The sequence below is a fragment of the Lepus europaeus genome, chromosome 18, assembly GCF_033115175.1.
Source record: "Lepus europaeus isolate LE1 chromosome 18, mLepTim1.pri, whole genome shotgun sequence".
Lineage (NCBI taxonomy): Eukaryota > Metazoa > Chordata > Mammalia > Lagomorpha > Leporidae > Lepus > Lepus europaeus.
This window is the reverse complement of record NC_084844.1, coordinates 31818081-31829251: the sequence shown is the minus strand read 5'-3', so window position 1 is coordinate 31829251 and position 11171 is coordinate 31818081. Positions and strand designations below refer to the sequence as shown.

Genomic DNA, 11171 nt, shown 5'->3' with positions numbered 1-11171 from the left:
TGCACCATGAACAATTTACAGCCTATTTTCATGTCTGGGAGCCGAGTGTGAGGGAAGGGCTGCTTCCTGCTCTGCCCTGCCTTTATAAGATGGAGCAAGAAGGGTCTCATACTTTTCTGTCTGGTGTCCCCCCTGCAGCACTAAGCAAAGGAAATCGCTGTCCAAGGCCTGCTTCATCAGGTAAGTGCTGATGGGTAAGTGGGATTTGGCGAGTCCCGAGAATGCTGCCTTTGGAAAGACCTGGGCAGAAGTGACAGGGAATCTAGAACAAGTCCACATAACCTCATACTCTAGAGACACCCCCTGGGCTTCTTTCCCCGCAAATTCTGTAAATGTTTGCAGTGGAGGGAAAAACTCATCTTATTTTCATCTCTAGAACTCCTTCTCACCAGTCACAAAGTCATCAGAGTCCTAAACTCAGCGGTTGGATCACAGAGCTAGACGCAGCCCTGAAGCTGTCTGTCTGGGCTGGTCTACCTCAGTTGCAGGTGCCACCAACAGGATAACACGTGCATCATTGCATCTCGGATTCCACGTTGACACAAAAGCGCCTCTTTGCCCATTCTAGGCTAAACAGGGAACAGCACTGGTAACCCTGGCTTCCGCACTGCACTGTACTCTTCAAAAGAGGGCCATTAGAACCTGTAACCTTTGGATTTGTAACATTTAAAATGTTTGAAAACGGCGGGGACAAGCTGGGGCAGCCTAGGGGAAGGGAGGTGGACAACGCAGAGACCAGTGTGGGTGGGCAGAGACCAGCCGGCGTGGGCCTCCCTACAGCATGCTGCTGAGGATTTCCGACACTGGGGTGCTGGTGGGGCTCTCCCCGCCCATCTCCCGGCCCGTGGGACTGGGCAAGCCGCCGCGGCCTCCAGGGGGCGGGCTCAAGCTGGCCCACGGCTTTGCGTCCTGACCAGCCAGGGCTGTGGGGTAGGGCTCCACGTAGATGCTGCGGATGGAAGGCCTCGCGTCCAGGAGGCTGCTCTTCCTTTCCTCAGGGAAGCTAGCTGCGTGGGCCAGAGCCAGGCCTCGGGGCCCATCGAGGGCAGGTCCGGGCTGCTCGGCCTCCCCGCAGGCTCGCGACAGGTGCTGTGTGTACACGCCCTCGGAGAGCGATAGCGACTGAGTCTCGCTGTGCATGCGCAGCCAGCGGTGTTGGCGGCTGAAGCCACTGTAGTGCTGGTGCTTGCCCGGCTTCCGCTTTCCCAGAAAGCCTAGCGGTGGCCGCGCACTCGGCGCCATCTTGGCGCAATTCTTGGGCATGAAGCCAGTGAGGCTCAGACCGTGGAGGACTTCGGTGCACGCGTGGTCGGGATCTGGGCCGCGGACCTGGCTCTGGGTGTCATCGCCCAGCCTCGCCGGCGTCTTCATGTCGTGCACCTGTAGGACGTCGGGAGCACTGCCGCTTAGGCCACTGAAGGCCTGTTGGGCGATGTCGTGCGAGGACAGGTAGACCAGGTCCAGGTCCCTGGGGCTCAGGGCGTCACTGGAGTCGTAGTCGCTGTCAGTGGGGAGGAAAACTTCCGAGCAGCCTTCTTCATCAGAACAGGGCTGTGAATCTGCAAAGCCGGAGACTGAAGTTAGAGAAGCGATTAGGGGGCGCTGTGGCACAGCAGGTTAACACCCTGGCATCCCATATGGACGTCGGTTCTAGTCCTGGCTGCTGCTATAACTATCCAGCTCTCTGCTATGGCCTGGGAAAGCAGAAGATGGCCAAGTCCTTGGGGCCCTGCACCCGCTTGGGAGACCTAGAAGCAGCTCCTGGCTTCTGGCCTCATAACTCTTTTAAATAAGTAAGTTAAAAAAAAAAGAGAGAGAGAAACGCTTATGCTTTGCAGACATAGGATCTGTGCTTTGGGCCTGAGCTCTGCTGTTACTGCTCTGCAGTTCTTTCTTGAAATATTTAATAATTTAAAACAAGAGGCCCCACCTGTTCATTTTGCAACAGACCCAGTAAGTTAATGGGTTGGGCTAAGCGAAAGGAAAGAGACTCAGGTCTAACCCTGACGGTGGTGTCTAGAACATTCTCTTACTCCCCACACCAGCTTTAATTTTCGCTAGAAGTCTTTAGAGAGGATGAGGTAGAAAACAAAGAAGGCTGTTACTCATTTATTTGTTACTCATTTATTCCTTATTCTTTTGCATTTGACAAAGCAGTAGGAATTTATTTGAAAGGGGGCAGGAGGAAGACAAGACACTGATGGCGAAAGTTGGGAAACCTGGCTTCAGGAACCCAGCTGCCTTTCACCTGCTTGCCCTGTGGTCTTGGGAGTTACTTCTTTGAGGTTCAGTTTCTTTATAAAAGGGGTTGATAATAGAGCTGCTTAGGGTGGTTGAAAAAGAAATTGATTATGTCTGCAAGTACTAAACACATTGCCAATTGTTTAAAAAGCAAAAAATGAGGCTAGAGGTGGGGGTATGAGGGAGAGAAACAAAGAGAAAGAAACCTAAAGGTGCATACTATAATATCCACTAGCCAGCTACAAATTTAGTCCTGTAAATTAGTCATTTAATGCACTAGTTTGTATTTTTACTCTAATTCAGTTATAATTTTCTGAATAGCAATGACTTTTTGAAATCCTTTGATCCTGTAGTTTGATGACTACATGTTAATTTTGAAAATGTGCAAGTGCTCTTAAAAGGAACAAGTAATCTCTGATCTCTAAATTTGAGGCAATCCCAATAGGATTTTCATGTGAAATTTAGTAATTTGATGATAAACTTCATCTGGAAGAAAAATATATATGAGAATTTCCAACTCTTTGTGGGGGAGCAATAGAAAAGAACCTGATTTACCAGGTAGAAAAGCTTACAAAAGAGCTTTGGTCATTAATATTGTATAAATAGACAAATGGATTTGTAGAATAGAAAAATAAAGTACAGAAACTTTGTGTGTTAATGTAACATCTTACAGATAACATTTTAAAGTAGAGGACAGCATAGATTATTGAATATATAACACTGGGACAATAGGCTATCCTTTTAGCAAAGTATGGACATATATTATGCAATATATAACATTTGAACAATTGGTTATCCTTTCAGCAAAATAATTAGAGTCCTACCTCATATTGTGTATAAAAATATATTCCATGTAGTCTAAATGTAACAAGCAGATCTCTTAATATTAAAAAACAGTATGTGATCTTTGCATAGGATTGTTCTTTTATCAAGAGGGAACGAAAACAAGCACACTGAGATAGAACAGAGCCTGTGTGACAGAGCTCCCAGCTGCTGGTTCACTCCCCAAATTGCTGCAACTGCCAGAGTTGGGCCAGGCCTGCAGCTGGGGGTCAGGATCTTATGCAAAGTTTCCCCCATGTGGCAGGAACCCCAATTACTTGAGCCATCAGTGCTGCCTCCCAGGGTGTGCATTAGCAGTAAACTGGAGTCGGTAGCCAGAGCCAAGTATTGAATCCAGGCAGGCTGATGTGGACATCCCAACTGGCAGCTAGGCCTAACATTATCGCAGGAAGGTCTTTTTAAGCAGGAAAAAGCCCCAGAAGTCATAAAAGAAATAACCATTAAAATTGACATCAACATTTAGTACTTTATCAAATAGTATCATAAAATAAAAAGTGAATGATAGATTGGAAGAAAATAGTAATAATGTGTGAAACAGACTAATATCCAGAAACATACAAGGAACTCCTGTAAATCATTAAGAACACAATGAGAATGGGCAGGATGTAATGACCAGCATTGTGAGGAATAATAGCTACAAATTGCTAATATATATCCATTATATCCAACCTAGATAGTAATTAAGGAAATGGAATTGAAACAATGAGGCATTTTTTGTCTTTCAGATTTGAAAAAAAAATAAAAGAATGATAGTCTTAAATGTTGGTGAAGTGTAGGAAGTCAGGCGCTCTCAGAATGATTGTGGCAGTATAACTTGGCAGAGCAACTTGGCAGAATATATTAAAAATATGCATTGTCATTAGTCCCGGCGAATCCTTTTTTAGGTATCTGTATTTGAGAAATTGCTACATGTGCACATGGAGGCATTTTTAAGTTGTTTACTGCAGTGTAATTTATGATAGGGAGGAACTAGAAATCATCTTGTGGTTGAGAATGCTCTGAAAGGAAGACATAGAGGCACAGAAGCATTAAGAAAAGAATAGTTGACTTGCAGAGTTCTGTAAGGGAATCTGTATGCAAAAGGAGTGGCTTGCTGGTTCAAAAACACAACAGGTAATGAAAGAAAAATCCAGCACAGTTACTAGATGATAGTTTCTTCATGGTGGAAGATCAGACAGGATTATTCTAAAGCTACTACAAACTTGAGTGATGAAGTTTTTTTGTTAGGGAGTAAATATCAAGGTTTCTTCTAGTTTAGGAATCAGACCTAAATGGAAATTTTTTTCTTGTTTATTTCAGAGTCAGAGTATAAAATATTTTTTCACTACAGTAGGAGATGATGTGTATTGGTGCTCATAATTAAAAGGGCAACATGGCAGTTTTGCTCTTACTGCTGGTTGTTACTCATTATCCATTATCTTTTACTTGTAAAATCTTTATTTGGGACAGTGATGCATAAGCCCCCCCCCCCTTTTTTACAGCTATGCATGGCCATATAAATTTTGGATGCTGAGATAAAATTGGGAAATATTATATGTAATTTCTAGAAGAATGTATAAAGGGAGTTGTCTTATCTGGGAGATAAGCTTTTCTTAATCTTTCTTCCCAGTTTATAACAAAATATGTTGAAGCAACCTAGGAAGCAGGAACCACATGTTGGGTGGTGGAGCTGAAACACAGGGCTTGGTCTTTGAAGACCATGGAGTTCAGATATTAATCCTGAATTTTTTGCTTCTGGGCTTATTTCATATGAGAGAGCTATGTGTTTACAGCACTCATATTTGGGTTTTCTGTGTCATATATACAAACTTAACCCTAGCTGGTACAAACCTAAATGTCCATCATGCTTAAATAAATTGACACATCCATGCTTTGAAATACTATCCATTAGCTACAAAGGATATTAACCCACATGTTCTTCAAATAATGGCTGCCAATATATGACCACCTCTTCTGCTTTTTTCCTACTCATCTATTCAAGGTTTTCCTCTACCTTCTTGAAGAAGCTTCCCCCAAGAGTCTCACAAAGTCTCACTTAGTACTTCTGTAATGTTTGTTACTCTTTGGCATTTAGTAGTATAGACTTGTGTTATTATTTTTTTGACAGGTAGAGTTATAGACAGCGAGAGAGAGAGAGAGAGAGAGAGAGAGAAAGGTCTTCCTTCCATTGGTTCACCCCCCAAATGGCCACTATGGCCGGCGCAACGCCAATCCCAAGCCAGGAGCCAGGTGCTTCCTCCTGGTCTCCCATGCGGGTGCAGGAGCCCAAGCATTTGGGCCATCCTCCACTGCACTCCTGGGCCACAGCAGAGAGCTGAACTGGAAGAGGAGAAACCAGGACTAGAACCTGGCGCCCATATGGGATGCCGGTGCCACAGGCAGGGGATTAACCTCATGTGTCATGGAGCCAACCCTGTTATTAATTATTTTTAAAATGTAACATCCTTGTTTCCTAGTTAGATCAGCAGCCCTGTTAAGTCAAAGACATTTAATTCATCCATTTATTCAGCAAGAAGATTTTATATTGCGTGACCTCTGAGCCCTGCTCTGAAACACTGTGCAGGTGCTCCCCAACTTGAGATTGCTCAATCTGCAATAATTTGGTTTTATGGCGGTACAAAAGTGATTGGCATTCATTAGAAACTATAGTTTGCATTTTGATTTTTCTCCCCCAGACTGATTATCTGCAGTGGGGACACACTCTTGTGATACTGAGCAATGGCAACAAGTGTTAACCCCAGTCAGCCATGGGATTATGAGGGATAAACATCAGATACTCTACAGTGTGCTGTGTTGATGAGCTGTGATATTTGGTAAGTTGGCTGTATTAGATATATTTTCTGCTGTATTTTCAATGTATGCCAGTTTTATAGGAATGGGACCCCATCATAAAACTGAGGAACTATTATACCTGTGCTTGAATGGATGTAAAGTTAGTAAGAATTATACCTGTCCCCAGTGAGTTTTCTGTTTTAATTGAGGTAAAGGACAAATATATATCTATGAGACTAGAAGAACATAGGTTTTATATGAAAAGTTTCGCAAACAAGATGTGGATTATAGATTAATAGGAAAGAGTGATGGGATTTTATTAGGAAAAAAATTAATGAAATATTTTAGCTCTTTTTTCCTCTATTCATCTCTATTCTATGTCTATATAAATCTCTCTTTTCACTGGCTTTCATAGAGTGATTCAAGGCAGATATATTAGTGATAAATTTGCAAATGATGATAAAAAGGATTAGAAATGAGAGGAAGAGGAAACAGTGCAAATAATCCCGTTTGACAAAAATATGGGGAGCAGGAATGGCATTTTGAGAAAATGAGGCTACCAAGAAATGGTCCTAGCAGTTGCATTATTGGCAGTTTATTTCAGAAAAATTAAGGCATATTTCCACAGAAGAACTTTGTACACAGATGTTTATGGAAACTTTATTGGTAATAGCTTCAAATTGGAAACTCCCAAATATCCTTCAGTGGATGAATGGTTAAACTTTGGTAAATCTGTATCATGGAATAGAACTCATCAATACAAAGAAAGAATTTCATATATGTAACAGTCATGAAATGACATACAGATGAAGAGCAGATTATTAAATTGCCAAGGATGGGGGTAGGTGGATGAATAAGCTTATACAAAGATAGTAGGGAGTTTTATGGTGATATTGTAGTTGAGTATCTTGATTATAGAGGTGGTTATTCAAGGCCATAAATGGGATATAATTGGATGGAGCTATATATTCAATAATATATACAAATAAGTGCATAACTGGTGAAATCTGGATAAGGTCTATGGGTTGTATCAAATTCTTGGTTTTATGAGAGTAGTATAAAATGTTGATATTGGGGAGGGTGCTAAGAAAAGGGTGCAGGGGACTCCCATACAGTCATTTGCCATTTATTGTATATATAATTATTTTAAAATAAATACTTTTAAAAAGATAATTTAATTTTAAAAGGGTAGGATAGAACTAGAGGTGGATATTGAAAGCCTAGATAAGGAGTTTGGGTGCAGTTTTGTAACCAGTGGATGGTTATTAAAGAATTTTGAGAAATTGGCAAAATGAAAACTGAGATTTAGGATTGTTATGAAGCAGTTAGGATATTAAGATAAACTTGATGAAGAGGAACTAACAGGGAGGCCAGCTAGGAAGCTGTGGTCCAGAGTGTGTGTTTCCCTGAAATATTTGTCCTGTTCAGGTTGCAGGGCTGAGAAAGAGCTTGATTAAACAATAATTAAGACAAAATATGTAAGGTTAATTTCAGAGAGGGCAAAATGATATGAAGAAAATGAAACTGGATTTTAGCAATAGAGTGACTTGGAGGAAGCATCCTTTAATAAGGTGGCCAGCAAAGGGAGTCTAGGTGAGACCGCAGTGACCAGAAGGAATTAGCTATGTGAAAGTTTTAGAGAAGAATGTTCCAAATAACTGAGTGAAGCAAAGGCTCATGCCCCAAAGTTAGTAGCAGGTTTCAAGCCTTGGTTCCATAGGAGTAGCATTAAACCAGAGGAACTAAACTGCAGCCCTGATTCAGGTTGGGCAGTTGAAGGGATGGTAGATTTAATTTGGGATAGGTTGAGCTAGAGGTGAATGGCCACAGCATCCAAGAAGAGAAGTGGTGGGAGTTTGGTGGGATAGTGAGGTTGAAGGAGGATGGTTGCGGTTGCCAACAAGAAGGAACCATTGGAGAGGGAGTACTTGAAGATACGAGTGGTAAAGCTGATAAATAATAAGGAAGGGTGATCAGTTGTGAGTCCAAGTAATGGCATTGGTCCTAAGTGAGTAAGAAGGAAGAACATGTTGTCCTCAGAGACAAGTGGTTAAGGAAGAAGACAAAGAGATTTTCAGGTTAAAAGGAGAGAAATGGATAAAGGCTTGGGCTGAATGACTTTATGTTCTGAATACATGAATCCAGACACCACATTGTACCTCATTAATATGTATAATTATTATATGTCAGTCAGTCAAATTTAAGACAGTACTCTTCCTCATCTTTAATGGGAAAAGTCAGACACTTCAGGTAATAGGATCTCAGGATTATTGGGTGTTTTTGGTGATAACAGTGACAGGTATCTTAGAAGTGATGGAGTGAAGATTTGAATGTGGGCTTGAAATAAGATACATGGAAAGAATTCTTAATTGATTGCCCTTCATCACTTATCTGATCAGTGTTCTGTTCATCTGTCTACATGTACTTGTTTGTACACTGAATAGTAACAACAATATCTGGTATTAGGTGCTTACTGTGAGACAGCCATAATACTAAGTGTTCTATATGCTTTATTTCATTTAACCCTTACAAGGTCCATTTTGCAGGTGAGAATATTGAAGTATAGGCTTATTAAGTTTTCTAATTCATATAACCTCTAAGTAGGCACCCAAATGCAAATTTGTCTCACTCCAAAGACGTGCTATGCTGCCATCTACCTTAGCATTTCTGTAACTTATGGAAACTTGCTAAGGGCTGGGATCTGGTTCATCTAATTCATTTTGTGTGGTACCACCTCAGAATTATTTTAGTTAAGCTCTTAGTAAGGACTTCTTGATATTGCTGCTGCTAGAGAAACATGTTAGGTCTTGTATTAGTTTCCCATGGCTGCTATAACAAGTGCCCACATTCTGGGTGATTTAAAACAACAGAAATTTACTACTTCACAGCTGTGGAAGGCAGAGAAATCAAGGTGTTATTAGGGTCACCCTCTTCTGGGAGGCTCAGGAGGAGGATACATTCTTGCTTCTTTCACCTTCTGGTGGCTGTTAGCATTCTTATTGGAGTGCATTATTCAGATCTCTGCTTCTACCTTCCCATGGCCTGTGCTCTGTGTTTGAATAGTCTTCTGTCTCTTATAAGGACACTTGTTATTGGATTTGAAGCCCGCCTGATAATTACAATCCAGGATAGTCCCACCTCAAGATCTTTAATTGTCTTTGCAGAGATCTTTTTTCCAAATAAAGTCACATTCACAAGTTACGAGGGTTAGGACAGGTACATACTTTTTGAGAGTAACCATTCAGTTCACTAGAGGACTGATAGTAAAATTGACTATTACTAGAAGCAGCCACAGAAGAGTTTGTGATGCTGTTCCCTCTTTCTGGTCTAAAAAGCCTTTTGCAAAAGCAATTTGTATTTTGACTTCTCAACATACAAAGAATGGACGTTTATTATTTGAAGAGGACTAAGGAGTATTTGAATATGTGCTTTAAAGAAATTGGCATTCTAATATTTCAATAGAGTGTCATATTTTAAGACCCATTGTCTCATGGGGTGGCCATATTGATTTCCCCAGGTGGAGTTAGTTGCTCAGTTCCTTTGGCTTTTATAGCATTTCATTTATATTTTCTCTGTTATTACATTTCCCAAGTTTTATTACAAATTGTCAATTTTCATATCTGTCTTCCACACTGGACTGCTAACTCTAGAGAGCATGCACTGTGTCTTGTTTCTGCTGAGTAAATTAAGGCAGTCAGTGAAGGAATAGGCTAAGGAATGAGTCGGGCAAAAGGTTGTATAGAATCTTCCTTGTTTCCCAGACCGTCTAAGCTGATAATACAAACAGACCATGAAGACTTCTGAATTATACTGTGTCGTATCATGGATTCACTCTTTGCTTCTTGTGTTGCAGCTGGTACACTGAAGGCACCCAGTAAAGCATGTTGAATTGAAATTAAAACAGATACTGAAATCTGGAAACAGAAAGAGTAGTGAGATTTGATTGTCTCTTAAAAATAATGCTGAAAGCATCTTGAAAGGACCTACTTTACTTAAACTGCCATAGAAATTCCTGAAAACAATCACCTGAATCATTTTGCTTTATCTTTGGTGATATTTGACTTAAGAGTCAGCCTGGGTGTATCAGAAAGAACAATTGTCTTAAAATTAGACACACTTTGAAGTCCTGTCTTGTTCTTTACTGTGTGCTGTTATCCCCCAGTATCCTTGGGGGACTGGTTCTAGAACCCTCTGCTGATACCAAAATCCACAATCTAGTCCCTTTTATAAAATAGTGTAGTGTTCACATACAACTTATGCACATCTTCCCACATGCTTTAAATCATCCTTAGGTTATTTTTGATACTTGATACAATGTGAATGCTATATAAATAGTTGTACTGTGTTGTTTATGGAATAATGAATGACAAGAAAAAAAGACTATGTTCAGTACAGATAGAATTTTTTTTTCCTGAATATTTTCAGTCTACAATTGTATCCATGGATAGGCAGGGCTGACTTTCTATGATCTTGAACAAATCATTTGGCCTCTAAGAACCTTTCTTCATCTGTATCATGTACATAATTATATTGCTTATCCTACAGAGGTGTTGTAAGGACTCGGTTAGTTATTTAAAAATTCTTTAAGTTCCTTTCAGAAAGAAGGAATTACTGAAGTCATCTCTACTCCTAGTAACTAGATATCACATCAAGATCACTAAAGTACAAAGCAGCAGTTAGATATACATCAAGCTTTTTTGTGAGAAAGCTGTTGATAATGTGAAATGTAATTTCTTATATGGCATCTTCTGTTGGTGACAAGCTAGTCCAGTGCTATATTTCCTAACCTTGATCTTACGACAAATTAATAAATGATATAACTTGTTTCCTATAGCTCTCAGGAACATGGAGGATCAGTGATTAGTCAAGTTAGTAGTTATAACTGTAATAACTCAGAAGGAGGTGTAAAAGTGCTTGAATATGGAGAGGTAAATATTAACTTGTTGGTTCATGGATATGCATACCTGGGAAACCACTGCTATAGTGGGAATCTAAATTTGAGTTGCATGGTGGCTGTATTATTTATTAGAAGACATGGTGGAATTTGTTGCTTAGAGTAGGATACCTCTCCCAGAACAGGCTGGGAAAATCTCCAGGATGCCAGCCAAGGCACTGGGGAGAGTTTCCAAAGACTTAGGCCACTGCTGCTCCTTGGAAAAGAATGCAAAACGTAGCTTCCATCTCCAGATTCAGGCCATATGCTCCATTAACATTGTGGGCATCTTGCCCAGTTGTTATTTTAATAAACCTGGTTGTGCTCCTCAGTTTCCCTTAGAGGGCCCACTACTGGGCAGGCCAGCAGTGATAGAATCTTG

The 11171-nt window shown here is 40.8% G+C and overlaps 1 protein-coding gene across 1 annotated transcript in view; it reads right to left on the bottom strand.

Moving 5' to 3' along the window:
• Positions 1 to 774: 774 nt before the first annotated feature.
• Positions 775 to 11171, bottom strand: part of ANKFN1 (ankyrin repeat and fibronectin type III domain containing 1) — a 173140-nt gene continuing 162743 nt past the window's right edge. The window contains exon 18 of the mRNA XM_062216707.1: positions 775 to 1559. Within this exon, the coding sequence (XP_062072691.1) occupies positions 775 to 1559 (785 nt within the window). The remainder of the gene's footprint in view (positions 1560 to 11171) is intronic.